This window comes from Merops nubicus, unplaced genomic scaffold (assembly GCF_000691845.1).
Source record: "Merops nubicus isolate BGI_N331 unplaced genomic scaffold, ASM69184v1 scaffold3897, whole genome shotgun sequence".
NCBI lineage: Eukaryota > Metazoa > Chordata > Aves > Coraciiformes > Meropidae > Merops > Merops nubicus.
Genome location: NW_008619420.1, coordinates 26,568 through 50,779, shown reverse-complemented (window position 1 = coordinate 50,779; position 24,212 = coordinate 26,568). Strand labels below are relative to the sequence as shown.

Below are 24,212 nucleotides of genomic sequence, written 5' to 3'. Positions count from 1 at the left end.
GAAAGAGTCTTTATTTTGCCCTGGGATGCTCGCATCCCATTTCCTTGGGTGATGGAGGTCTGGAGGCAGTAATCAGAAATTTGCACTTCCTTGTGCAATTTAGGGCTGCCCAGTGGGTAATTTGCTTTGTCGGGAATAGCCAGAATCCTGATTTGACTGCACAGATCAAGATGTTAATTTAAGACCCTGATTCTTTCATTCCTTTTAAAGGAAGAAAAAAAAATATTAATTTTATATGCATGTGGGTTTGCCTTTGCAGTTTTAAGGTTGAACTTGTACAGCTGAAAAAAAAATCTTGTTTGTATTATAGTATCAGGGGCTCTCTGACAATAGTGACTTTACAACTGGGGAAAGACATTTAGGAAAGAAATTTTGGTCAAATATGTGGTAATTCTATTGAGGATGTATTAATAATCTTCATTTCTCAGAGAGAATGCATTCTATATGTCCTAGGTGTAGCACTTCTTATGTATGAATGCCTGAGCATGTGTCTGTGTGGCTGTAGTAGCCTCAGCAACCACTGACGGTTTTGAAGTGCAACAACTTACAAATGACTGAGGGCTGTATATCATTGAGGAGATGTAATTAATTGTAAAGGTCAGCAGGGCATTAGACATTGGACTTTAAAGCCATGCCATTGCATGCTCCTGCATGCTTGCTCTTTTCCCTCCGTTTCCTCTTTTCTCCCCCTTCCCTCAACTTCAGCCAGCACCTAGATTTAAATTATTTTGATTTTTAATAGTGACTTTTTGAGGGAAGTATTAGTTCCAGGACTAATGTAATACACCATCCATGAGCTTGTAATCCCAGCTTTCAAAGTGCTTAATAAAAGTAGGCTAAAGCTCTCAAAAAATAAGAGTCTGGAGTAAAGCTTCTATGTCCATATTTAGACATCTTAAGTAAGAGACTTGATTTTAGAAAAATTGCTGACTCTCCTGAATACCCCATGGCTGGAAGCATTGCTATAAAGGAATCTTGAACTCGGTCCCCAATTTGAATAGCCTGGGAGGGATTTTTTATTTTAATAAGTAAATTAGGGGTTGCTAACATCACTTAGGACTGTGTGGGAGAGCAGCGTGGAGGGTAAGCAGAAGGACCTGACTTTAACACAGGACAGCTGTTTGCTTCCTCTGCCTGCAGGAGTTTGCAGAGGAGCATTGCACAGGGTGAAGTCTGCTGGCACACCCCAGCATAGCTGCTGCTCTCTGAAACCCCAGGGCTCCAGAGGCACTGGTGTCTATGGGCGTGCTTGTGGTGGGCACAGCAGTGATGGCCAACAGTTAGAGGGAAGACAGAAGTAGGATTCCATACCCATGTTCTCCATCATGCTCATTGTTAGAGCCAGGGGTTTTCTTTGAGAGGCAGAATGAAGAAGTCTGGAGATCCTGCTGTCCCATTTTTAGCTTTTGCATCATAACTGGTCTCTGGAACATAAGTGAACGAATTTGATTGATTCTGTTATATCCTGACAACCTTGAATACCTTGGGCAGTCTTCTGACCGAGTGGTGGTCAGTGCCTAGCCAGGTAAACTTTGTACTGCTGGTGTTAGACACAGGAGCAGAGCATTTCAGGTTTGAGACCACCTTTTGTTTGATTGCTGTCCAGGTGGCAGTGGCATCAGTTCATACATGTGCCCAGCTCTTGCATTTGCTGATTTTGCTATTGTCAGGACAAGCCTGAAGGCATTCAGTGCCATCTTTCCCTCAGCCTAGAAGTGAGATGCTTCTCTGCTACTCAGTTTCTCTTTCCTCAAGAGAGTGACTGGTGATCTAACTGAGCAGCTGAGATGTGGTTGGCAAATGGGTGGGTAATAGTTCTAAAGTAAGCTTTAAACTTTTTATTGCATGATTGGAAGGGTGGGGGCTGGAATTTTAGGCAAGCCCCCAGATAAAGACCGTGAAATTCTTGGCTCAGAGATCCAGAGTGCAGCATGGGTTAGCAGAAAGCCAGTCATTTCGTGATGCTTAGACTCAGTGGGTTATTTGACTAAACAAGTGTTACAACCCAAAAACAGGATAGCAAAGCTGTTGAAATGGATCCTCCTTGAGAAGAATTGGAAGGTCAATTGGTCAATTTTAAGGATGAGTTTCAGCAAAGACATGGTTGCACTCAAGCAAATCTTCCTGGGGACCTGGCATCGGTTCTTCAAAATGACTGCCAGCTTCAGCTAAAGCACAGAGATTATTTTTAAATTATGCCTTACAGTTTTTTTCTGTGTATGGTAAACTATATATAACTTTCTAACTGTTTAGAAATGTGAGGTTAGTGCATTTGCTCAACCGTAGTTTTACTAGATAATGCAAAAAAGGTATTATTGTTTGGGTTTTTTATTTGATTTCCATAGTTTTGTTTAAAAAGGTAAGTTGGATAAATGACAGTGAAATTGCTAGAGGAGGAAAGTACTAGGAATTTTTCTTACTTGAACCTAAATTGTTTGGATTAGTTATATGAATGCTTGGATCCTGATGCTGATTTGTTTGATGTACTCAGTAGCAACGATTACAGACGTACATATAGACTGCTGTGACAAGACTGGTTGCTTCTGTCGTTATAAAAAGAAAAACTTATTCAACTGCCTGTTTTCCATTTGCTATATTGCATGCTTTCCAGCATCTTGAAGGATGCATAGGCATCTAATTACAGATTCTCCCTTCCTGATATTAATGAATGCATAAGAGTTATTCAGAAGAAGAACAATTGAGTAGTGTGTACACGTGAACACAAGGTGTTTTAGGACAGAGGGTCCCAAATCTGATCTTCATCCATTTTGGACTACCAACCAGGAACACTTGTAATCATATCCTCAACTTCAGTTGTTGAAAGGTGCTTGCAGCACCCTGAATGTGCTTAGATGTTTTTTAACTTTGATGTCTTAGATATTTTTAATGTGTTAAACTTACTGTAAATGAAGCAATGGCTGCTTTGGCATCTGTCCAGAGTTTGGCATGCAGTGAAGTTTCATCTAGCTCCAACAACAATTACTGACCTTTTAAAAAAGAAATTTGGCATCAGACACGAATTCTTTTTTCATCTGCAATCTACTTGCTTTAGTTGTTGCTCTTGCAGTCTTCTAGCCCTTATATTGATACATCTGTGAGATCAAGACATGGACAGAACTTTGCATGCCAACAGCTCCTTTTCACTGCATTGTTGATGCATTTGTTTTCCTAAGCTTCACCCCCCCATTTTCATCCTCACACCTACTCCAGTCCCTGCCAAACCCTTCCCCTCAGTGTTTGAAGAGCACCACTGCAACACACTTTTCAGCTTAGCTGCGGCTTCCCTGAGGCCTGAGCTGCTCTTATCTCCCTAAGATGCCAAAATGATAAGCCAATTAAATTGGAATGGGGTGGGGTGGTTATTTACCCTTCATTACATTGAAATTTAGTGACATGGAGTAGAAAATGTAATGAGAGTGAGTTAGAATGGGCAACAAATACATCTGTCATTGATCAGCACATGTTACCGTTGAACAGCTTGCGTTGCCCTATGTGAAAACATCTTCTGCAGTGCAGGCTGATCTTAGTTATTTATGGTGATGCTGACTTTTGACCTAGAAGTCAGCAAGGTTTTTGTATGCTTCGGCTCGAAATGACTTTATAAGACACACTGTGATTTATCTTCCTGTCTCCAATAAGCTTGTCCTCAGCAAACAGGGGAGAAGCTGACAGCCCTTCTGCTCCACATGCTTGCTGGATAGTTGGTTCCCAATTCTGAGTCCTCCAATAATCTCTTAAAGAAGATGTCCTTCAGGCGTTCTGTGTTGGGGCTTTTTTCCCCCTTCTAAGGGTGTTGTTGAAACATGCAGCTCGGTTGTCATGATTGTCCCCTATACCAACAGCAAACAGTTAGTAAATTATTTATATAATTAATTTTTCATCTAAGAGGCTGCAGGCCATCTGTTGATTTGCATAAAACAGCAACACAGTCACTGCATAGCTATTTCAGTGCCTTTTGAGGGAATGATGTGGATAGAAAACGAATGCAACATAACACACTGTGGACAAGGAGGTGACCACTGAATTTTCTCTATAAACACGTATGGCTTATGCTGCAGAATAACCTCAAGCCTGGGAGAGGAATTCTCTTGTCAGCACTCAGCAGTTTGGTGGCATCCTGTGTAGTCAAGGCAGCCAGGCTAGCTTTTACCAAACGTTGCACAACCGAGTTGACTCTTCCCAGGCTTGCTGCTTGTAAGATTGTTGTGGTTCTGCCTTTGTCGCGTAGGCGCCACCGAACTGCTGCTCCTGGCCCGCCGGACAGACCTGAGGCGCATTTCCTTGGATCTTGTCAGCACTCAGCAGTTTGGTGGCATCCTGTGTAGTCAAGGCAGCCAGGCTAGCTTTTACCAAACGTTGCACAACCGAGTTGACTCTTCCCAGGCTTGCTGCTTGTAAGATTGTTGTGGTTCTGCCTTTGTCGCGTAGGCGCCACCGAACTGCTGCTCCTGGCCCGCCGGACAGACCTGAGGCGCATTTCCTTGGACCCCCCGGATTTCACGGACATCGTGCTGCCCCTGGAGGACATCCGCCACGCCATCGCCATCGACTTCGACCCGCTGGAAGGGTACATCTACTGGACGGACGACGAAGTGAGGGCCATCCGCCGCGCGGGCCTGGACGGCGCGGGCAGCCAGGTGGTGGTGACGGCGCAGATCGCCCACCCCGACGGCATCGCCGTGGACTGGGTGGCCAGGAACCTCTACTGGACCGACACCGGCACGGACCGCATCGAGGTGACGAGGCTCAACGGCACCATGAGGAAAATCCTCATCTCGGAAGACCTGGAAGAACCCAGAGCTATTGTGTTGGACCCCATGGTTGGGTGAGAAGCTGTTCGTGAGCATTTTGATATCAGTCATGTAAAGGTAGTTTCTGTGTGCAGATAATGGAACGCAATGATAAGCTTCTGAGCTTTCAAAATGGCAATACTGAGATTCTTTGAAAGTTAAGACCAAGGCACAGGGGCTACTGCTCTGTTTTGATCACCAGGGTTTGAATAAACCTAAGGATGTTTTGTTCTCTTATTTAAAAATATTTTGGGGCACTGGGTGGATCTGCTTGTTTATTCTAGCTAATAGCACTGTTGTCTTGCTGAGCAGACTGTTGCAGGAGTTTTGTGTAAAGGCACAGTGTGTTTGCATATCAGTGCTTTCCAAATGGTTTGGGCATCTTTACTTGGGTCAGGAAATATATTTGGCTTAGAAGCGTACATCTCTGTGTGATGTGGTTTTGGGGAACAGTAGTCCAGAAGAAGCCGTGTGAATATTGAAAGTTTGGATTAGTAAAAGTTCTTAAGATTTTGTTTCCTTTGCAGGTACATGTACTGGACTGACTGGGGAGAAATCCCAAAGATTGAGAGGGCAGCATTAGATGGCTCAGACAGAATTGTGCTGGTGAACACCTCGCTTGGCTGGCCGAATGGACTGGCACTGGACTATGCAGAAAGCAAGATCTACTGGGGAGATGCCAAAACAGACAAAATAGAGGTTTGTAGTTGCACCTGTGTTTTTATTGCCATGGGGTTGTAGAAAGTAGTTGCTCTCCTTTTCTAGGTGTTCTAATTCTGATATGGCCTGAAATGGAAATGGGATAATGGCTGATGTGTGCTTTTAGAAACAATTCTGTTTCTTTTCTGTCTTTGGGCAAGTTACTCACTATTCTTCCTTCATTATTCAGTGTATAAAATAGAAATTATATCCTTGTAGTAGATTCCTCTCTTTAAAAATGTGTGATAAGGATTCTCTTAGGTCATCATGGAAAAAAACTTCTTACTGGGAGTAATATTTGTAGGTAAAAAAAAATTTCATTCTCTGCACTGCTCAGCTTAGATGCTAGTAGAAAATGTTTTAAAGAAATAAATCTCAATTCATACATAATTATTTGTACTCCCACAAATCCTCTATACTTTGTATCTTCCTTGTTTTTTTAGGGTTCCAGTGAGGGGATTGATTTTCCTTTCTTTGTTTATGTTCTTTAATTAGAGGAAAAAAAAAAAAAAGCCAATTTTCTTCTCTCCCACATGGTTGTTGTATAACAAAATAAACACAAGATTTTAATTTATGGAAGAAATTTGACATTTATTATCTGTCAGTCTTTGAAAAAATAATTTTTTTAGTATTTGTTTAGTTGACTATCAAAAGGCAGAAGTTTATCTGGAAACAGAAGACTTGGCTACTACCTGGTGCATAGTAGCATCATCTACCTTTGCTATATATCCTGGTAGGTTTAGCTTTCTTTAGAGGAATTAGAGTTTTCATAGCAATTCCTTAGAACTGCAAATAATTTTCAGCACTTACCATATTAGGCACAATATCTTCTCTAGCCTTATGAAATTGTTTTATGTATAACTTCAAATAAGTCAGTGTGAAGTCATAGTCTTGTGCTGGAAGGTCACATAACTGTTTGTTCTCCTTCAGAGTCAGAGCAACCCAGTCCTGCAAGGTGAATTGCTTTGAAGCACTCCTTGGGAGAGCCTCAGGGAGAAGTTTTCTTTGTCCTGAAAACTTGATTTATAGTCTATAATTCACCTAACATTATACCAGCTCTAAGAAAAGAGAGGGAGAAGAGTCTTAGCTGTGCTTAAAGATCTGTTTATGACAGACCAAGCACTTTAGCCCTGATACTGTCTTGGACTTGAATGTATTTTGCAAAAGGTAAGTTAGGTATTCTCCATTCTCATGCTTGCCAAAACGTTGAGATTTTTTGGTGTGCTTCAGTCTTTCTCAGACCATGGTTCTATGTTGGTTAATAATGATTCTGGTCCGTGCTGCATCCGTTTGTGGTTAGACATTTTCATCTAGATCAGGCGTGAGCTCACTGCTGCAATTCTGTCAAACTGGCTGAAACACATGATGTAGTGTTTATGCCAGCATTGCAATGTCTGTGGCAGAACAGAAGAGATCTGATCTGGCACAAAGTCTGCTGGGACAATTTCCACTTCATTGTTTTTAAACCAGTGTGAGCGAGCAAAATGAGTTTGTTCCAGGTTGTCATGTAACATCTATGCAGGGCGTCCAAGAAGAGTGATCATCTTAAGGTTTAGAATTCTTAGTTATTTTTTTTTCCTATGAAGCTCCAAGAGTTACAACTTCACTTCTGCTGTTTTGTATACAAATTTAACATTTGTTAATTCTTATCAATGTGCAGAAAGTCTTGAAAAAGCCTGGCTAAAACATTTAAAGCAACAGGGAAGAAATTTCTCCTATAGTTTTTCTTTTGGTTGTTTGTCAATTTTAGTTTTGAGGATTTGGGTTGTGTGTTTGTTTTTGGTTTTCTTTTTTTTTAATTCCAGAAGGTGTTAATTTAAGTGTGTGAGTTCTAGAAAATCAAGAAAATTATGTATAAAGGTGGTTAGGACTTCCCCCTACACCTTTTTTGATCAAATGAATTGGCATTCTTAAATAATACTGGCAGGTGATGGGAGCAGAGCAGACAAAAGCAGATGGTTCTTCAAACAGCATGTGGTAAGTTGTGGAAATGGTTGTGGATGTTAAAAGCTTACATGTGTGACTGGGAAGACTAGGTAGGTCTGTGGAAGGGCTTTCCAGTGTGGGTTACTTGAAAACAGAATTGCCTTCTCAACCACAAGTCACTGAACTGTAAATTGCTGTGCTGTGGAATGAAAGAGTCTTCTTGGAAAGTTTCAGTGTGTAGTTGCTTTATTATGCTGTTCTGTCAGTGTAAGTTTTGATTATTCTCTGAGATCGGCTACTGGGATGTGTGGATCTTTGGACTGAACCCATACAGCCTCTCTCTTTGCCTGTGCTGAGGCCATTTGATTTCTTGAAGGTTTATTTCTGTTAGCTTTGTGGCATTAGCTTTGGGAAAAACTACATCATCTTCCTTAAATGTAATATTGCTGCTTGCTAACTGAACTTCAGGGGGGCAGAAATGGGTTGAAAATGGAGGGCCTCTGATAGTGATAGATCAGACTGTGAGTTCAGTACAACTTCTGCAATTTCTAATAAAGGATGGAAAAGCTCTGTAGGAGGAAGAAGTGGTGTGAATCCAAGAGAATGGTTCAGTCTAATGTAGGTTGGGTTTTTTTTCCCTGCTCTCTAGCATGCTAAGTAATGCAGATATTGTGGCAAGTTTCTTTATTGGTGAATCTTCGTGAGTTTTCCCCAGGATCTTGCTTGGCCTCTCTGTAATCTTTTATGAGAGATTGGCTTTGTTATGGTAGGCTACAGAAATCTCAGGCTGCAATGACAGTATCTAAATCAATGATAGCAAAAATATCACTAACGTTTCAAGTCTTCCTTTTTCCTCCCACTGCCTTCCCTCTCCTATGGCAACCATGAATCCCGAGGAGATTTGTAACACTTTCCCTGCCCTTCCCATCTATTTTTTATATCAGTTTAGTAGCAGATTCTTTGACCTTCAGTAAATATTTTAAACTTAGGTTTGGAGAATGGAGACTGGAGGAACTGTCACAAGGAGGATATCTGTGACAGGATCAAAAGATGAAACTTGGAATTGGGCATGAAGATGTCAGAATATATACCTAGTCCCTGTCTTGTTTGTATATATTTGGGAGGGGAGGTAAAAGCAGGGGAAACATGTTTGTCTGCTTGCATTCTATTACCATTAAGTAGTTTTTCCTACAAGATTTTACATACGTTGTGCTTTTTTCTCTTTTTTTTTTTTCCTAGTATGTAGAATTCCTTGGAACCCTTATTTAATGTCAGTGCTACCAAAAGCACAGTTCTTGGCGAGCTGTTCCTCGTTTGTTTGTGCTACGTATGGGCTTTTATTATTTATTTTTTACCCCCTGATTCATGTGATGCTGTTCTGGAGCCCCCAGACGATAATAAAGCATCAGCAGGGGTTAATGGAGACTGGTAGGGGGTACAGCAGGGAGCTTTTGTTCCCATTTTATCTGGCAGCCTGCAGCAGGCAGAAGCAGGCTGTGGCTCAACAGCTTCCTCATTTATCTCGGTCAGGTTTCACTGCTGATAAACTTCTATTGAAATGGATGGCTGCTATTGTGCTTACCAGTAGGGAAGATTTCTCATTGACTTGCTACAGGTTTAAAGCATTTTCCTGCCGTGCTATGAGGTTAAAAATGTATGATCTGCTCTGTTGAATTGGTCTTATGTTTTCCTGCTCAAGTGAGTATTTTGTCTTCCGAGCACGTACGCTACCTGTTCTAAGGCAGAGGTTGGGTTTTAAATGGTCAGCAAAGCTCCTGTTCAAGAAACAATTAGAGATGGCTGGGTGCCTGCGTGGCTGCCCGCGTTACGAGGAAATAATGGTGGTGTGGCTGATTTCTCACCATTTTTCAGTCTTTACTTCATTTTTCTTTATTCGTCTTCTTTCCTGTTCTCCATTCTCAGAGCCAGAGATGACACCCACTAACACCTACTAGTGGTGAGCTTAAAGAAAGGGACTCTGCCTCCTCTACAGTTCCAACCATTACCTAGTGATTTTTGAGTGCAGCTCTAACTTGAAGTGTTTCTGCATTTCCAAATCTATTAGCCCTGCCTGGCATTACCCTCTCTAATCCTCACCATTAATATGGAAAGTCTCCTACCCTGCTGTTTCTCAGCAGAAGCACACACGAGCCTTCAGAGCCCAGCCTTGTCGGGCGACAGAAAGCGGATGCTGCTAAGACTTTTTTGAGCCCAAGAATCTTGAACAGAGAGGACCTTTTTGTCTTTGACCAAGGAGCTAATAGCTTGGCATCTAGAGAATGCTCTAATTCTTATTCTAATCCTGAAATTGCAGGGCTACATTTTCCTCCGATGACAACTCCCTCGATTTTGCTGCCACCCTAATAAGGAAATTTTGTTTTCTAAGCATTCACCATTTATTTTCTGACTGAGAAATTTTGTCTCTTAGCATTCCTCTTTGTATTGTGAGATTCTGATGACTTGTAAGCCTGATTACTGATCCTACCCCATCCACCCTGCTTTGAAGCAGAGGCTGGAAAACTGAGAAGCAGAACCCATGGAATTCCTGACTGTGGAACACGGCTGCTTTTGTGAGCTTGCATTAAGCTTTTTGCAAGTATGGGAAGTAAGGTGGTTGAAACAAATAATTGAAGTTGCTTTGCTGTTTCATTTTGACCACAATTCTTTTGTCACCTAGTCTGGATAGTTGTGGGAGTTGGGAACTTCATGCAGCAGAGAACAGCAAGTGTATGCTGCAGGTAGAGGCAGATCACTCTACTCTGTCCCAGTTTCAGAAATTTAAAGCTTAATTTGTCAGGGAATTTCCAGCTATTTTTTAATGCCTGCATTAAGGAAAACAATAGATCTTTGAAATTAGACTTTTTTTTTTAATATAAATCCCAATTAGTTTATACTTTATGCATTTTCTATTTGGGATGCTTCTTCTGAAGATCTGAATGAACTTAGGGAAGAATTAAATTTCAAAATTCAGACCAAGACAGGAAAACTCTTACAAAGAAAATGAGTGACAGCTACAGACCACATATTAGTAAGTTCTCCCAACTGTCAAGAGCTGGGTACAGGAATTTGAATGACCTCTTTTCTGTGGACTCCAAATACTGAGCCAGGACTTCCAGGCATTGTAAGCTTGTTATTAGTAAAAAAAAAAAAAAAGTGAAATTCCCTCTTTGCTTTGGCTTTTGAGCATGGTGCTTTGGAGCTGTTCAAAGTGTTTTAATGTAAAAGTAAAAAAGAGGAAACAGATTTAAAACATCCATACCAATTTCAATTCAGGAACATTAAAAAGTCAACTTGGTGTTGCTTTTGATAAATTGAGAATATAGTAAATAAACCTGAAATGTGTGAAGCTTGATGATTGAGATACCCATTGCAAACCACTTGTGCTGACCATTTCCCAGGGAAGTCCTGAGGGATCTGCTGTCACGAGGCTGTCACACTTCATGGGACAGGGAGAGGTTCCCAGCACCTTGCAGCAGAAAGAGGATATTGAGGGAAGGTTTTGGGTAGATACAGCCACAACTCCTGTCCAAGAGTAACCTGATTCTGTGGTCTGGATACCAAGCATGGTTTTTTTTTCTAAGAAGTGAAATTACTGCCCTAAAAATTATGCAGTATCACAGAAAACTTAAACATTCAGTTTTCTGGAACTGGTTTTTGTGTCTTAGATCTGCATTTCTCCCTGAAATCTGTGGGTGGCTTTCACTTAATAAGATGTAGCTACCTTCAGCTCAGTGAGATGCTGTACATTGCCTTTATAGAAAATGTTAGAAGTCAGCACTTCTGCAGTGTGCCTTGCTTTACCTTAATGTAAATGTTTAGAATAGATTGGATGAACCTTACACATCTGTGCAGCTTGACTGAGACTTCTCATATTGGAAATTCAGAGATATTCTTACAAGTTTTGCTAACAGGTGAGTGATTCCATTCTGCTGAAGATTTTGCCAGTGGCCAAGCATGGAGCTGATTGAAGTACGGCAGTTGGATCCCACTGATCCATCATACATGCTCCCTAGATTTTTTCCCCCATTGGAGTTAGGAAGTTGTATTTTAGGTCACAATGTCTTCTCACCTAGAAAGTAAGAAGCTTCTACTGTCAGTCAGTACCAGTTACCTATGGGAAACCACAAAAATCCCTCAAACTATAACAACCAGAGCCATCACCTGTCCTCACTGAGGCCTTCAAATAATATTTGAAGGCAAGCTGGGGAATGATGTGGAGAAAGATTGAGCTGTAGTCTGTATTTCTGATGGAACTGAGTGCTGTTTGTCAGCCTGCTCTTACCCCTTACTCTCCAGTATTCTGGCTTTTTTCTCCTTCTCCCAAGTTTAATTGCACTACTGTACAAATTACAGTGTACTGATCTTGGACCTGGGTTGCTTCAGGAGCACTCGTGAGACCTTCTGATCCCTCTCAATAATTATTCAGCTTTTTTCACAGAGGCTTCTTATGTCACTCAGAGTTTGTAGTCCGAACCCAACCTTTTTTTCTGATACCATTCATGATGACCTTTTATTGGGAAGTTAGAAACATATAGTGGAAAAACAAGCTTGTGGACATGCAGAGACCCTTGGAATTGAAGTGATTTAGTGAAAGGAGTGGTTGAATCCACTTAATAACTTATTCCCACAAAAAGTAGAAAGCATCCCAGAGCCTTCCCCCAGCTTTGCCCTGAGTCACTCACTGAACTGTTCCCCAAACCACTTGGACCTGTCAAAACAGTAGAACACTTTTCATGTTTTTTTTAGGCAGACAAACAAGTTAAAAATGAGAAGTCTTCAAGGCAAGGTACTGAAAGAAAGTACCTTGGGAAGAATGAAAACAGAGGCTTTTGCCCACGTGCAAGAGCATCACAAGTCGTGTTGCCAAACTTCATCTTGTAAAACTGTCCCCCAAACCACTGTGAGGGCTCAGGCTGCTCTTGGCTGGTCTCCTTTGCTTGCTGTGAAGCATGTGTACAGTTCTTCACAGGAGTCAGTTGCAGAATCACAGTGATGAGGTTCCTTTGTGCCTCCATAGCCTCTGTGCACATAACAGAACACCCTCTGACTGTTGCCACTCCATGCTATGTATTAATGTACCAAAATTAATTTCCACAACCCAGCATCTTTATTCTCCTGTTTTACCACTGAATCTTCTCAGAGGAGCCCCCTTTTTTTTCCCCTGTGGAAACCTCTCTTACCCTCTTCATCACTTCAGCTCAATTTTTTTTGTCTTAGCCAGTTCTTTACAAACACAGGATTTTTTTGTTTTTCATGAAAATGCCTAGGAGGTGTCATATTTGATTGTCACAATGGTTAGAAACTCCCTTCCCTGCCTGCTTGTCACTTCACCTGACTTGAGTCGTTTCACTGCAAACCCAGCCAATTGTTTCTAAAATTAAATTCCATTGCTGAGAAAACAGCTCTGCTGTTGGCATTGATTGATCAGCAAGCTGGGAAAGTTGTCCTATTGTGAAAGAAATGAGCTTATAACAGTGTCTGTAGCATGATAGAAAGGGCTATTTATGAAGTTAATCTCTATTCTGTTTTTACATATTTATCTTCTCTGCTGTCCTATTAGGAATATTATCCATGCTAAGGAAAAATATATTTTGAATTCTTTGGACAAATGATTAGAGCTCAAAAGGAAATTGAGGTTGCTGGGGAACTGTTAAATTAGAAATTGGTAATGGCTATTATAAAACAATTAACAGTAAGAATTTGTGGAGTTGGCTGGAGGCATTTGGTTTCTGAAGCTAATATAATGGGTTCCAGGTATCCCTTCTGCTGATATTTCAGGATTTCACTGCAGTGAAGAGGTGGCTTCCCATTTCATATCTAAAACATTCCTTAACATTGTGGAATTGAGGGAAAATGCTGTTAACAGTAAGATAATTACACTGACAGAATGATTTCTTCAAGCTGAGTTTAAATTTTCAGTTGCTTAGTCAAAGAGAGTATAGTTGATCAGGACTTTTATTTTAGAGGGGAAGATAATAAAACTGGAAATTTAGACAAGATGTTCTTTTTTTTTCCTCTCTTAGACCTGCTGTTTTATAGTAGAGGATGTGTTAATTGTATGATATTGCTGTAGCAATATCCCAGTAAGGTTCATGTACGTTTAGGTGGTAGATGAACAGTGGTATCCTTGATTAGTCGTGTCATGAACAGAGTTTGTGTTGCATCAGCCAGCACATGTAAGTATTTCTCATTGGATAATCAAGGCTGAAGCAGCTAAACCTAAACCTTTAGTATTCCTAAACTATTCCAGGTACAATGCAGGCCTTGTTCAAGATCTTTTTCCAAGGTATGTTGGAATACCTGAGATGTATGTATTGAATTCAGTACTTTACAGCTGTCTTACAGGAATACTTGTTTTTAATCATCTTATTCAGATCAGTGTTAATGATCAAACTCATGAAAAATTCATCTTTTCACCTTGTTTTTCAGTTGTATCTATTACTAGAATGCCTGAGCATGACTCATACTGAAACTGTGAAGGTGGTAATGCTTTCTGGTGTTTTCTTTCTGGTGCTGTCTTTCAAACTATTGCAAGAAACTCAACTTGTTAGAATGACTCAAGAGTTTAAGGTCTGCTCAGGAAGAGTTTACCTTTTTTCAGTGACATTTCCTTCATATAAGTCAGTTGCCAGTGACTGTTATGGGTTTTTTTTTTTCCATGCTCTAAGGTAAACCATAACTATGTATCTGACTATATTTCAACATGTACCAATGAAACAACAAGCTAGGGTGTTCTGCATTTGTGGGACATGTGACACTCAAAGCATTGCCACCAAGTCAGAACACTCTCTTTATGCCTTATCCTTTCAGGAAGATAAATGCTACAATTGCATCCTTCCTGTGAGTCAGTGGGGAGAGATGGTTTCCAGCTGTGGTCCCTGCTAGAAATCTTGTGGGGCTGGTGCAGTGCTGGCAGCAGTACTTGAATAGGGCAGCTGAGGTTCCATTTATTTAGCAGGAGCTGAAGCTCAGGAGCTAGTAGATGGCTAAGGTCTCTGTAATTTGTCCAAAAATTGGCTGTCAGTTTTAAAAATCAGGGCTTAGGTTCAAGTTATTTTGTTATAAGATGTTTGTATTTGAAATTAGGGCAGTGTATGGATTTTGCTGGAAGAATTTGGTTCTTCTGCTGTTTCTTTTGTTTTTGTTTTACTGATGTGTCTGTAAATAAAGTTCTGGCAACATCTTGCAGTGTAGCTGGGGGCTTTCAGTCTATCACAGAGGCCTCTTCTATTCTTGTATGTGATCTTTAATTTTTTAAGATATACAGTTTCCTGCTGTTTTTTATAAATTTTCATTGGCTATTGACCTCCTCTGTTGTGTCATCTGAGAGAGAGCTTAGCACACATGATACTTACCTGCTCCCTGGTTATTTATAACTGCTTCCAAAAGAGGACCCAGGAAACTACACACCAATTAGTCTGGCTTCAGTCCCTGGAAAGAGTTCTTCTAGAAACTTGTAAGCTTCATGAAGCAGGTGATTAAGAAAAGCCAACGTGGCTTTACCAAGGGCATGCCAGCCTAATCTGATCACCTCCCACAACAAAACACCATTTTCTGCTGACATAGGGAGAACAGTGGATGTTGTTTACCTGGACTTGGGCAAAACATTTGGCACTGTTTCTCACAGCCTTCTCCTGGGCAAACTATCCAGATACAGACTGGGTGGGTGGTCTGTGAGGTGGGTGGGGAATTAGCTCACAGGCCTCATTCAGAGGGTGGTGATCGGTGGTTTTTACTCAAGCTGGCAGCCTGTCACAAGTGGGGGTCCCTCAGGGATCAGCACTGGGCTGCATGCTGTTCAAGACCTTCATAAACAATCTGGATGATGAGATTGAAAGCTCCCTCACCAAATTTGCTGATGACACGAAGCTGGGTGGTGAGGTGGACATGTCAGAAGGGAGAGCCATCTTCCAGAGAGGCCTGGGCAGGCTGGAAGAGTGGGCTAGCAAGAACTGTGTGAAGATTAGCAAAGACAAGTGCCAGGTCCTGCCCATGGGATGACATAACCCAGAGCCCAGTGCAGGCCAGGATCTGTGTGGCTGGGAGCAGTCCCTGAAAGGGACCTGGAGTTCCTGGTGGACAACAAACAGATCATGAGCCTGGTGTGCTGCTGCAGCAACAAAGGGGGAGGTTAGATCCTGGGCTGCAGACATAGGGGCCTTGCTGGCAGAGACCCGCACGTCATCATCCCACTCTACTCAGCACTTGTTGGCTTGCATCTAGAGCACTGTATCCAGCTCTGGTCCCCACAATTCAAAAAAGGCACAGACAGTCTGGAGAGGACCCAGAAGAGTGCCATGAAGATGGTCGAAGGGCTGGAGAACCTGCCCTGTGAGGAAGGACTGAGGGATTTATGTCTTATCTCCCTGGAGAAGAGAAAGTTCAGGGGGGACCTCGTCACAGTTTTCCAGTATTTAAAGGGCAGCTACAAGGATGATGGAGGTTCACCCTTCACAAGGAACCATGTGGAGAAGATGGAGAGAAGTGGTACCAGCTGCTCTGGGAAGGGTTTAACCTCACTGTAAGAAAGAAATATTTTATAGTGAGGGCAATCATTCACTGGAGTAACCTCCCGAGGGATGTGGTGGAGTCCCCATCACTGGAAGTTTTTGAGATGTGGCTGGACAGGATGCTAGATAATCTCATCTAGGTATAATGATTGAGCTCTAGACTTCAGCCAGTCGAATGACAAGTGTAAATTACCATATATTCATATCCCATGTTCTCAGAAAGATAAATGTGCTGCATTAACCTATTTATCACAGTTACTGGTATTCAAGAGTGAGTTGAATCCATGGTATCTCATAGCAAGAAAGACCCTTCAGAATATATCACTGTGCAATCCAATCTGTAACTTTAAAATAGGAGTAGTGCTTCCAAGTTGTGCTTTCATTGTTTTTTGACCAAGTACAGCATCTTAAAATGTGACCACATTTTCAACATTAATTCATTTATTTTGAATAAGCTGTATTTTCATGAGGCCATAGGTTTGCATTCATTATTCTTCTAGGATAAGCAAAGCCTTTATCTTACAGGCAGGATAGCTGGTGTTTTTTCTGAGGCCAGTTAATTCTTCTACTTCTTGTGTTTTCATGGAACTAGTTGCTTTTTCAGCGAAGGTAGTGTTTGTGGTTGCACCACATCTGTTTCCTGTGGCAGTCTCTATTCTCACTGTGGTTTGCAGTATTCAGAATGGCCTCAAAATGTGAAACCCACACCACGTTGTGGTTAAAAGCAGCATAAACCACTGGAGACACTGCCTGGTAGCAACAGAAGGTGGGTTTTTCCATATGGGGGATTCTGTGGGGATAGGCTTCACTGAGCTGATCTTCATCTGGGGCTGGAACAGGGGATGAGTGCACAAAGCAGGATTGGCCAGGACTCAGTTGTCACCTGAATTTCAGTCTATGAAAAGATGATGCTGAAATCCTTTGAAATTGGTTGATTAGCAACTGTTTCTTTTTCCTTGTGCTTATTATCTAGATCATCCCTATATCCCTTGCCACCTTCCTTCTGCCTTACACTAGACTGTTTAGTTCTGTAGCCTATTGATGAAATTCTTTTCACATCTCCTAAAGTGCAACCAAAGTGAGTGCAGACAGTGTGGTGCCACGGAACTATTCATGTGGTGGTACCCAGCTGCTAGTGGACAGATGTTTATATCAAGTAATACAGCACAGATGTGCTCAGGTAAGATTGCAGTGGCAGTAGGGTGGCAGGTATTTATTTGTAAGTTCTTCCAGAGAGGCACCTGTTTGGTCTAGGTGACATAAAGCTGCCTTTCAAAATAACCTATATGTGGCAAAACAGAAATGAATTAAAAGGAGATACTTAATTCATAAGGCCTCCCTTCTCTTTTCCTCCCTGACTTTCAGTCTAAGAGGAAGCTTATTTGAACAGCTCCCCTTTTAAAGTTTGCCAAAGGAATTTTGTTTCACACTGTACACTTTCCAACTAATTCTCTTTGCCAGTAGTTAAGCACACCCTGAAATACAGAGTTTTCTTCCTTCTATAAGTACAAGGCAAGAAGTGTAGTAGCTAAAGATACTGCTTTGTGATAGTGATGTTCTAGTGGTTCTTACTGTGTGGTTTTAGCTGATTCACTTTACAACATCCATCCATTCTGTGTATCTTTTTGGCCTGCTTAGCAAGCACTAATTGCTGTATATTAATTAGTTGCAAGCAAATGGCTTATCTCTCTAGTTTAAGGGGGAGGGGAAGACAAGGCATCACATAAATGTCAAGATGACTCTGCTATGGTTAGAAAAGGGGGGTAGACAAAAGGGGATGACCAGTTTTGCTTGGTGGTGCTGATGATTTCTTGAAGGGGTGGTGGGTTTAAGGACTATAACTGACAGTTCACCTTAGAGATGTTAAATCTGTGTCCCTTGTTCTAAAGTTAGCCATTAGTCTGTTGTTTAGCAACCTTGTTTATCAAAACAGAGTGTAGGAGGCGTGCTGCTAGGAACTGAGAGAGCCAGCAGATGCTGAGATATTTTGAAGGAGAATAAATGCAATAGCAGGGCTTGTTTTCAGAAGGAAGCCCAGAAATGAGGTAATTATGCTGGGCTGTGAGCCTAGCTAAACAATCCGTGATAGGAGAAGCTGTGTTTGGATTTGGTTATCAGTGTAAAGGACACAAGTTACAGCTTTAGGATGGGGGCTGCACCATAATGCAAAGTGAAGCTGCAAGCACTGTGCTTGGCTTTCTAAAGGATTTTAGTGAGAATGTAGGGGAAAAAGCATTTCATTTAGTAATGCTCATCTCACTTTTGTGATATGTGTGCATTAGTGGAAATGTGCTGTATATGCTATTAGAATGAAGATTTTCTGGTAAGCCCATTCCACAGAGTAATTATGAGCTTTTTTTTAAAAAAAAACCCCAAAATATTAAAAAATCCAGAGCTTCTTCCTACAAACCAGCAAGTATACAGAGACCCTTTCATTCTTCTGTAGCAGGTGTGCATGCAAAGATCCTATTCCCATTTTAACATATTGAAAGTAAGTGCAGTAATGCTGGGAAGCTTATGAGAGGGAATAGTTTTAAGGAGAAATTGAATTATAGTTAAGATGACAGCATTTTCTTCCACTTTTTAGTGAACTTAAAGGTATTTTATTAACATGAACATTATGCTGAGAGAGGTATGGATTTCAGTTCTTTCTCTCTATTCTTTTCCTCCCTCTCCAACCCCTTAGGTAGGCACAAGGTAGGAATTGCTCCAAAGTAGCCTTCTCATTTCTTGGGAGATGGGAAATTCTGACCACAAAACATCATCCATCTAGCCAGAGTTACTAAACCAATTGATTTTGAAGGTTAGTATTGCACAAGTCTTTGGGTTTGAGCCGTGGGAAGAATGAGAAATCCTACAGACTTGTCTGTGGCTTTCTTAAGTCCACAAAGCAAGTGAGAGAGGTTTGAAAACAATGATTTAGTAAGTGACTCTATTTCCAGTCCTTCACTTGGAACATTCTTGGGTAATGGTAAGGATATTTTATTGGTGGGATTAGTATGCTACCTTGAATTTTGTGAGTTGCATTGTTTCGGGAAGTTTTTACTTCAAGGTTTTTGGGTTTGTTTTTGTTTTTTGAGGCTACTACTATAAATGCTGTAAATTTAAACTATAAACTTGAAACAAGCATAAATATTTCAGAAGGAACTTTTCTGTAAAATTGCAGAGCTGAATAATTTTTAAGCTTCTCTTAAAACACAGGACTGTCTTCATTCCTGTCAGTGTGGTACTTTATTATAATAATACTTGGCATTCATAAGGTACTTGATCACTTGAACATGCATACATAATGTTTAATTAATCCTTTCAGTGCCTCTTTGACGAAGTTAGGTATTACTTCTTTTTAGCAGTAGAGGAAAATGGCACAGTAAATTCAAGTGTCTTGATCAAAGGCATGCAATTATTTACAGACTATCACTGTTCCTTCTAGTACAAAAAGTACTGAACTTAATTTTGAAGGATGTAAAACTGGTTCTTTATTCAGAGTCAGGAATTTAAATGTATTTTGTAGATCTTCTTGACTGTTTTCCTCCCAGAACTTATGTGGGGCCTCCTCTTACTGCTGTCTGTAACCTGGGCAAAGCTCACTTGGGACAGACTGTGGACTATAAGGTGCTGAACCAGGATTTCTTGACATTGTAAGCTTGTCTTCATGTAAAACACAGTGTCTCCCATTTAAAACTAAACCAAGAGAGGTCAGAAGCAAGAGAGAGGGGTAATGTCTAACGGGCACACATAGTATTAGCTCCTAAAGCAAATGTAAGGAATGTTGTGTTATATTTTCACATTATGAACATTATTTCACTGATTATGAGACTAATCTTAAGCATAAGTGATCCTCCATGACTTTTAGAATAAGTACCTGTTAAAATACAATCTTTATATGAGACTACTGTGGAATATTGATAACATTTTAATGACTAAGACTTTTTTTTTCATTTGAAGTCTTAAGTGTGGAGGAGCACGTTAATTAGTCTCCGACAAATAGTGACAGAGTTATTCTCTAGATGTAATAGGTTTGTGGGTTTTGTATATCCATAGGTCATGAATGCTGATGGAACTGGGAGAAGGGTTCTGGTGGAGGACAAGCTGCCCCATATCTTTGGGTTCACGTTGCTGGGGGACTACGTGTACTGGACGGACTGGCAGAGGCGCAGCATCGAGCGCGTGCACAAGCGCACGGCAGAGAGGGAGATCATCATAGACCAGCTGCCTGACCTGATGGGCCTCAAAGCCACAAACGTCCACCAGATAATGGGTGAGTGAGGAAAATGAACTGGAAAAATCCAGCAGTGCTCTTCTGCAGATACCACTTTATACCAGCTCAGGTTTTTAGAAATGGAAAATTATCTAGCTAGAAAACAGCCCAGCACCCTTCAAAATGGGTAATTTTCTGCTTCTTAGGGAACTGGAGCAGCTTATAGGTCTGAACAAGCCTGGATCCAGGAAGGGGAGAAAAAGGATCATGGAAAATTAGAACTTCTCTTTGTAACAGCCAGCTATTAGATAAGCCCAGCTGTTTATGGAACTGCAGCTGTAGCAGCTTTTCATCTTGTAATCTGGACATGTGCTCCCGGTATGTGAAAGCCAGGAATAAGCCAATTTGGGGCTGTTCCGTGCTTCTCACATGAACACTGCAAATTCATCTTTAAAAATAACTAGAAATACTTTCTGCCCTGTAGTGTCTGTGGTGTAAACAAGCAGGATCTAGCTTTAAGTTAGCTATTGTTGGATATCCAAACACTGGTAGCAGTGTAACTATAGCACTGCAGAACTCATCACCTTCCCTGAATATCCTGCTATGTGGGTAGAGCTTGTGGCTTCTTGCTGCCATGTCTGGATTGTACCCCAGGAAATTAGGCAGATGTAGTTCAGGTATATCTTCCCATTGCTGCTACCACATTCTCAAGATGCCCTGAGGTCCACATCTTTTAAATGCCACTCTCTTTCCAGCTGTTTGACTATTAAGCTTGGTAGTGCTGGGCCTCTCTTAGTAGGTGGATTTCCAGCATGGGCAGGTTAGTATTGCAAAGAGCTGCTTTCCTCACATCCCAGAGAGAAGAGACTGTTGAATGGATGTGAGAGTAGATCTGCAATTTTTTCTATCTCCAGGAATACAGTTAATGCTCCATAGCTGGGGTGTGTAACTGGACCAGTATACTCTAAAAGGCAGCAGAACATACCCTTGCTTACCTACACACTCGGTGTCCATTCAGTGCTTGTGCTGTGAATCAGGAACACCAGCAGCTGTTGGAGTCCAGAGCCCATTCCTTAACACTGGGTTTGTTTTGTGGGGTCAGGAAAACAAGCAGTGGATTTCCAGCCAAGTGGAGTAACTTCTCTCTAAAGGATTACAGGAAACGAACAAAAATTAGCTAATTCAGGGAAGAAGAGGTGAAAAACTCTATTTCTCAGAGGGCTCGCAGTGTCATTGGTGGGTGGGAGGGCTGGCTTTTCCTCCCGCTGAAGTCTGTCTGCAGTGACCGCTTGGCTTCTGTCGCCCGCCCAGGTACAACCCCCTGGGCGGAGGAGAACGGCGGCTGCAGCCACCTCTGCCTGTACCGGCCCCAGGGCCTGCGCTGCGCCTGCCCCATCGGCCTGGAGCTCATCAGCGACATGAGGACCTGCATCGTCCCAGAAGCCTTCCTGCTCTTCTCCCGGAGAGCCGACATCCGGCGCATCTCCCTGGAAACCAACAACAACAACGTCGCCATCCCGCTGACGGGAGTCAAGGAGGCCTCTGCTCTGGATTTTGATGTGACAGACAACCGGATTTACTGGACTGACATTTCACTGAAGGTAGAGGTTTATTCTGTGTTGGCTGTTAAGCTGTTACAAGGCTCTTGAGATACTGAAGAATGGATTGGCCTGTGTGGTTTACAAGATTCAAGGGATAGGTGAAAGATCTTTTTCTAACCAGGAGTGGCACACGTTTTTGTTATACCAGCAGCATGCTCTTCTGGAAATCATTTGTGTCATGTGTGCGTGGCAAGGTTTTGGTAACAGAGGGCTACAGGGGTGATTTCTGTGAGGAGCTGCTAGAAGCTTCCCTATGTCTGATGGGGCTGAGGCCAGCTGGCTCTGAGAGGGACCCTGCTGCTGGCCAAGACTGAGCCTATCATCCGTGGTGGTAGTGCCTCTGTGAGAACATTTAAAAAGGAGAAAATGTTTCTGTGCAATAACAATTGCAGCCAGAGAAAGGTGTGAGATTATGTGAGAGAAACGACTCTGTGGACACCCAAGGTCAGTGAAGGAGGGCGAGGTGCCAGATCAGAGATCCCCTGCAGCCTATGGTGAAGACCATGGTGAGGCAGGCTGTCCCCCTGCCGCCCATAGAGGTCGATGGTGGGGCAGATGCCCACCTGCAGCCCATGGAACACCCCACCCTGGAGCAGCTGGTGTGTACAGGGAGGCTGTGACGCTGAGGAAAGCCTGTGCTGGAGCAGGCGTCTGGTAGCACCTGTGGAGGGAGAGCTGGAGCAGGTTTGCTGGCAGGACTTGTGATCCTGTAGGGGACCCAGGCTGGAGTAGTCTGTTCCTGAAGGGCTACACCCTATGGAAGGGACCCACCCTGGGGCAGTTTGTGAAGGACTGTAGCCCATGGGAAGGGCTTGTGTTGGGGACGATCATGCAGAACTGTCTCCTGTGGGAGGGACCTCACACTGGAGCAGGGGAAGAGTGTGAGTCCTCCTCTTCTGGAGGAGATGGGAGCAGCAGAGACAACGTTTGATAAACTGACTGCAAGCACCACTCCCTGTACTCATGTGCTGCTAGTGGGAAGGAGGTAGATAAAACTGGGAGTGAACCAGGGCTTGGAAAGAAGGGAGAGGAAGGTATTTTAAGATTAAACTTTATTTCTCGTTATCCTACTCTGATTTGATTGGTAATAAATAATTTTCCCCAAGTTGAGTCTGTTTTACCCATGATAACTGCTTAGTAATCTCTCCCTGCCCTTAATCTTGACTCAGGAGCCTTTCATTATATTTTCTTTCTTCTGGCCCCAGTTGAGGAGGGGGAGTGATAGAGTGGCTTTGGTGGGCACCTGGCATCCAGGTCAACCCAACACATCATTTAAATCTAACGTATAAATTTTCACATAAAAGATAAGTTTGCAGAGACTGAGTTTTTGGCAGAAAGCTGAGAAGAATACCATATGGCAGGAGATTTCAGGGATCACAGATGTTTTGCCAGATAGGTTTAATAGGAGGAAAGCCTTGTCTTGGGTCAGGAAGTGAAAATGAATCTTACTCATTAACTTATATAGCTACTGCACGTGAGACTTTTATGAATCATAAGCTTTGTAAAACAGGTCTAGGATCTAGACTGACAGATCAGAAAAGGTTGAGGGTAAGTGTTTAAATGTGGTGGTTAATGGAGTGACAGAAACCTGTCTATTGTCTGTTCCCGCTATCAGTGAGTCTAGTTATCCCCTTTGTGTTTCATGGCTTGTAGATGTAGTCACAATTGTGAGCATGAAAAATTAGCTTTTAATAAGAGAAAGCATTCTGCAGCTGGGTTGAGACCTGTGCATGTCTCATGGACCTTTGCAACAGAAGAGTCATAAAAGTTATAGACCGAGAGTTTGAGAGATGACTTGGCTGAACTCTGCAGGTACAGTATTCATTTGAACTGTGTTTGAAATAAAAATCAAGCAGTGATCTGATCACTTTTTAAGGGTGATGAAGAAGACAGAGATACAAACTTCCCTGCTGTGTCTCGTCACAAACTGGCCTAATTAGCAGGTAGCATCCAAACTGTGAAGTAAATAAAAAATCAGTCTTTGTGTTAACCTCTGATGGGTTACAAGTATAAGGAGCATGTGTGGAGGAGGATATTAAGGACACAGAAAGGAAGCTTATGTTTGCCAAAAAGAATTTTATACCATTCTGATGTTATTCCTTTACTTTCAGGCTTATAAGCAGTCATAGTAAATCAGGAAATGCCTAAACTCTGATACAGAATTAAAATATAATTCTGTCTGTGTCCGTTATCACAGGCTGATCCACGATGGCAAGAGTTAAAAGAAATCTTTTATTTAAAAGACCAAGAAAAAATGATGCCTAGCAAAATGACACTAAATCAGCAGTGCTGAAGCACTTGCACTATTGAGCTCATATTGAGGTTGTGTTCTTCTGTTTGCCATTCTGTCCTGAACTTTTTCATTAGGCTCCTTTAAATAACGTTCCGTGCTATAACGTCAACGCTCTTGTATAGTCCTGGGAGAGCCAAAATATTTCCCCTTCGAAGTTGGCACTGAGTTAGTAAGGTCACTTTGGCATGTTAGACA

At 41.9% G+C, this 24,212-nt stretch overlaps 1 protein-coding gene across 1 annotated transcript in view; it reads left to right on the top strand.

The window, feature by feature from the left end:
- Nucleotides 1–24,212, top strand: part of LOC103776265 (low-density lipoprotein receptor-related protein 6) — a gene marked incomplete at its 5' end in the record, with an annotated part of 53,932 nt that overhangs the window by 4,679 nt on the left and 25,041 nt on the right. Inside the window, 4 exons of the mRNA XM_008943767.1 lie at nucleotides 4,429–4,825; nucleotides 5,318–5,489; nucleotides 19,967–20,183; nucleotides 21,435–21,724. Coding sequence (XP_008942015.1) covers nucleotides 4,429–4,825; nucleotides 5,318–5,489; nucleotides 19,967–20,183; nucleotides 21,435–21,724 — 1,076 coding nt within the window. The remainder of the gene's footprint in view (nucleotides 1–4,428; nucleotides 4,826–5,317; nucleotides 5,490–19,966; nucleotides 20,184–21,434; nucleotides 21,725–24,212) is intronic.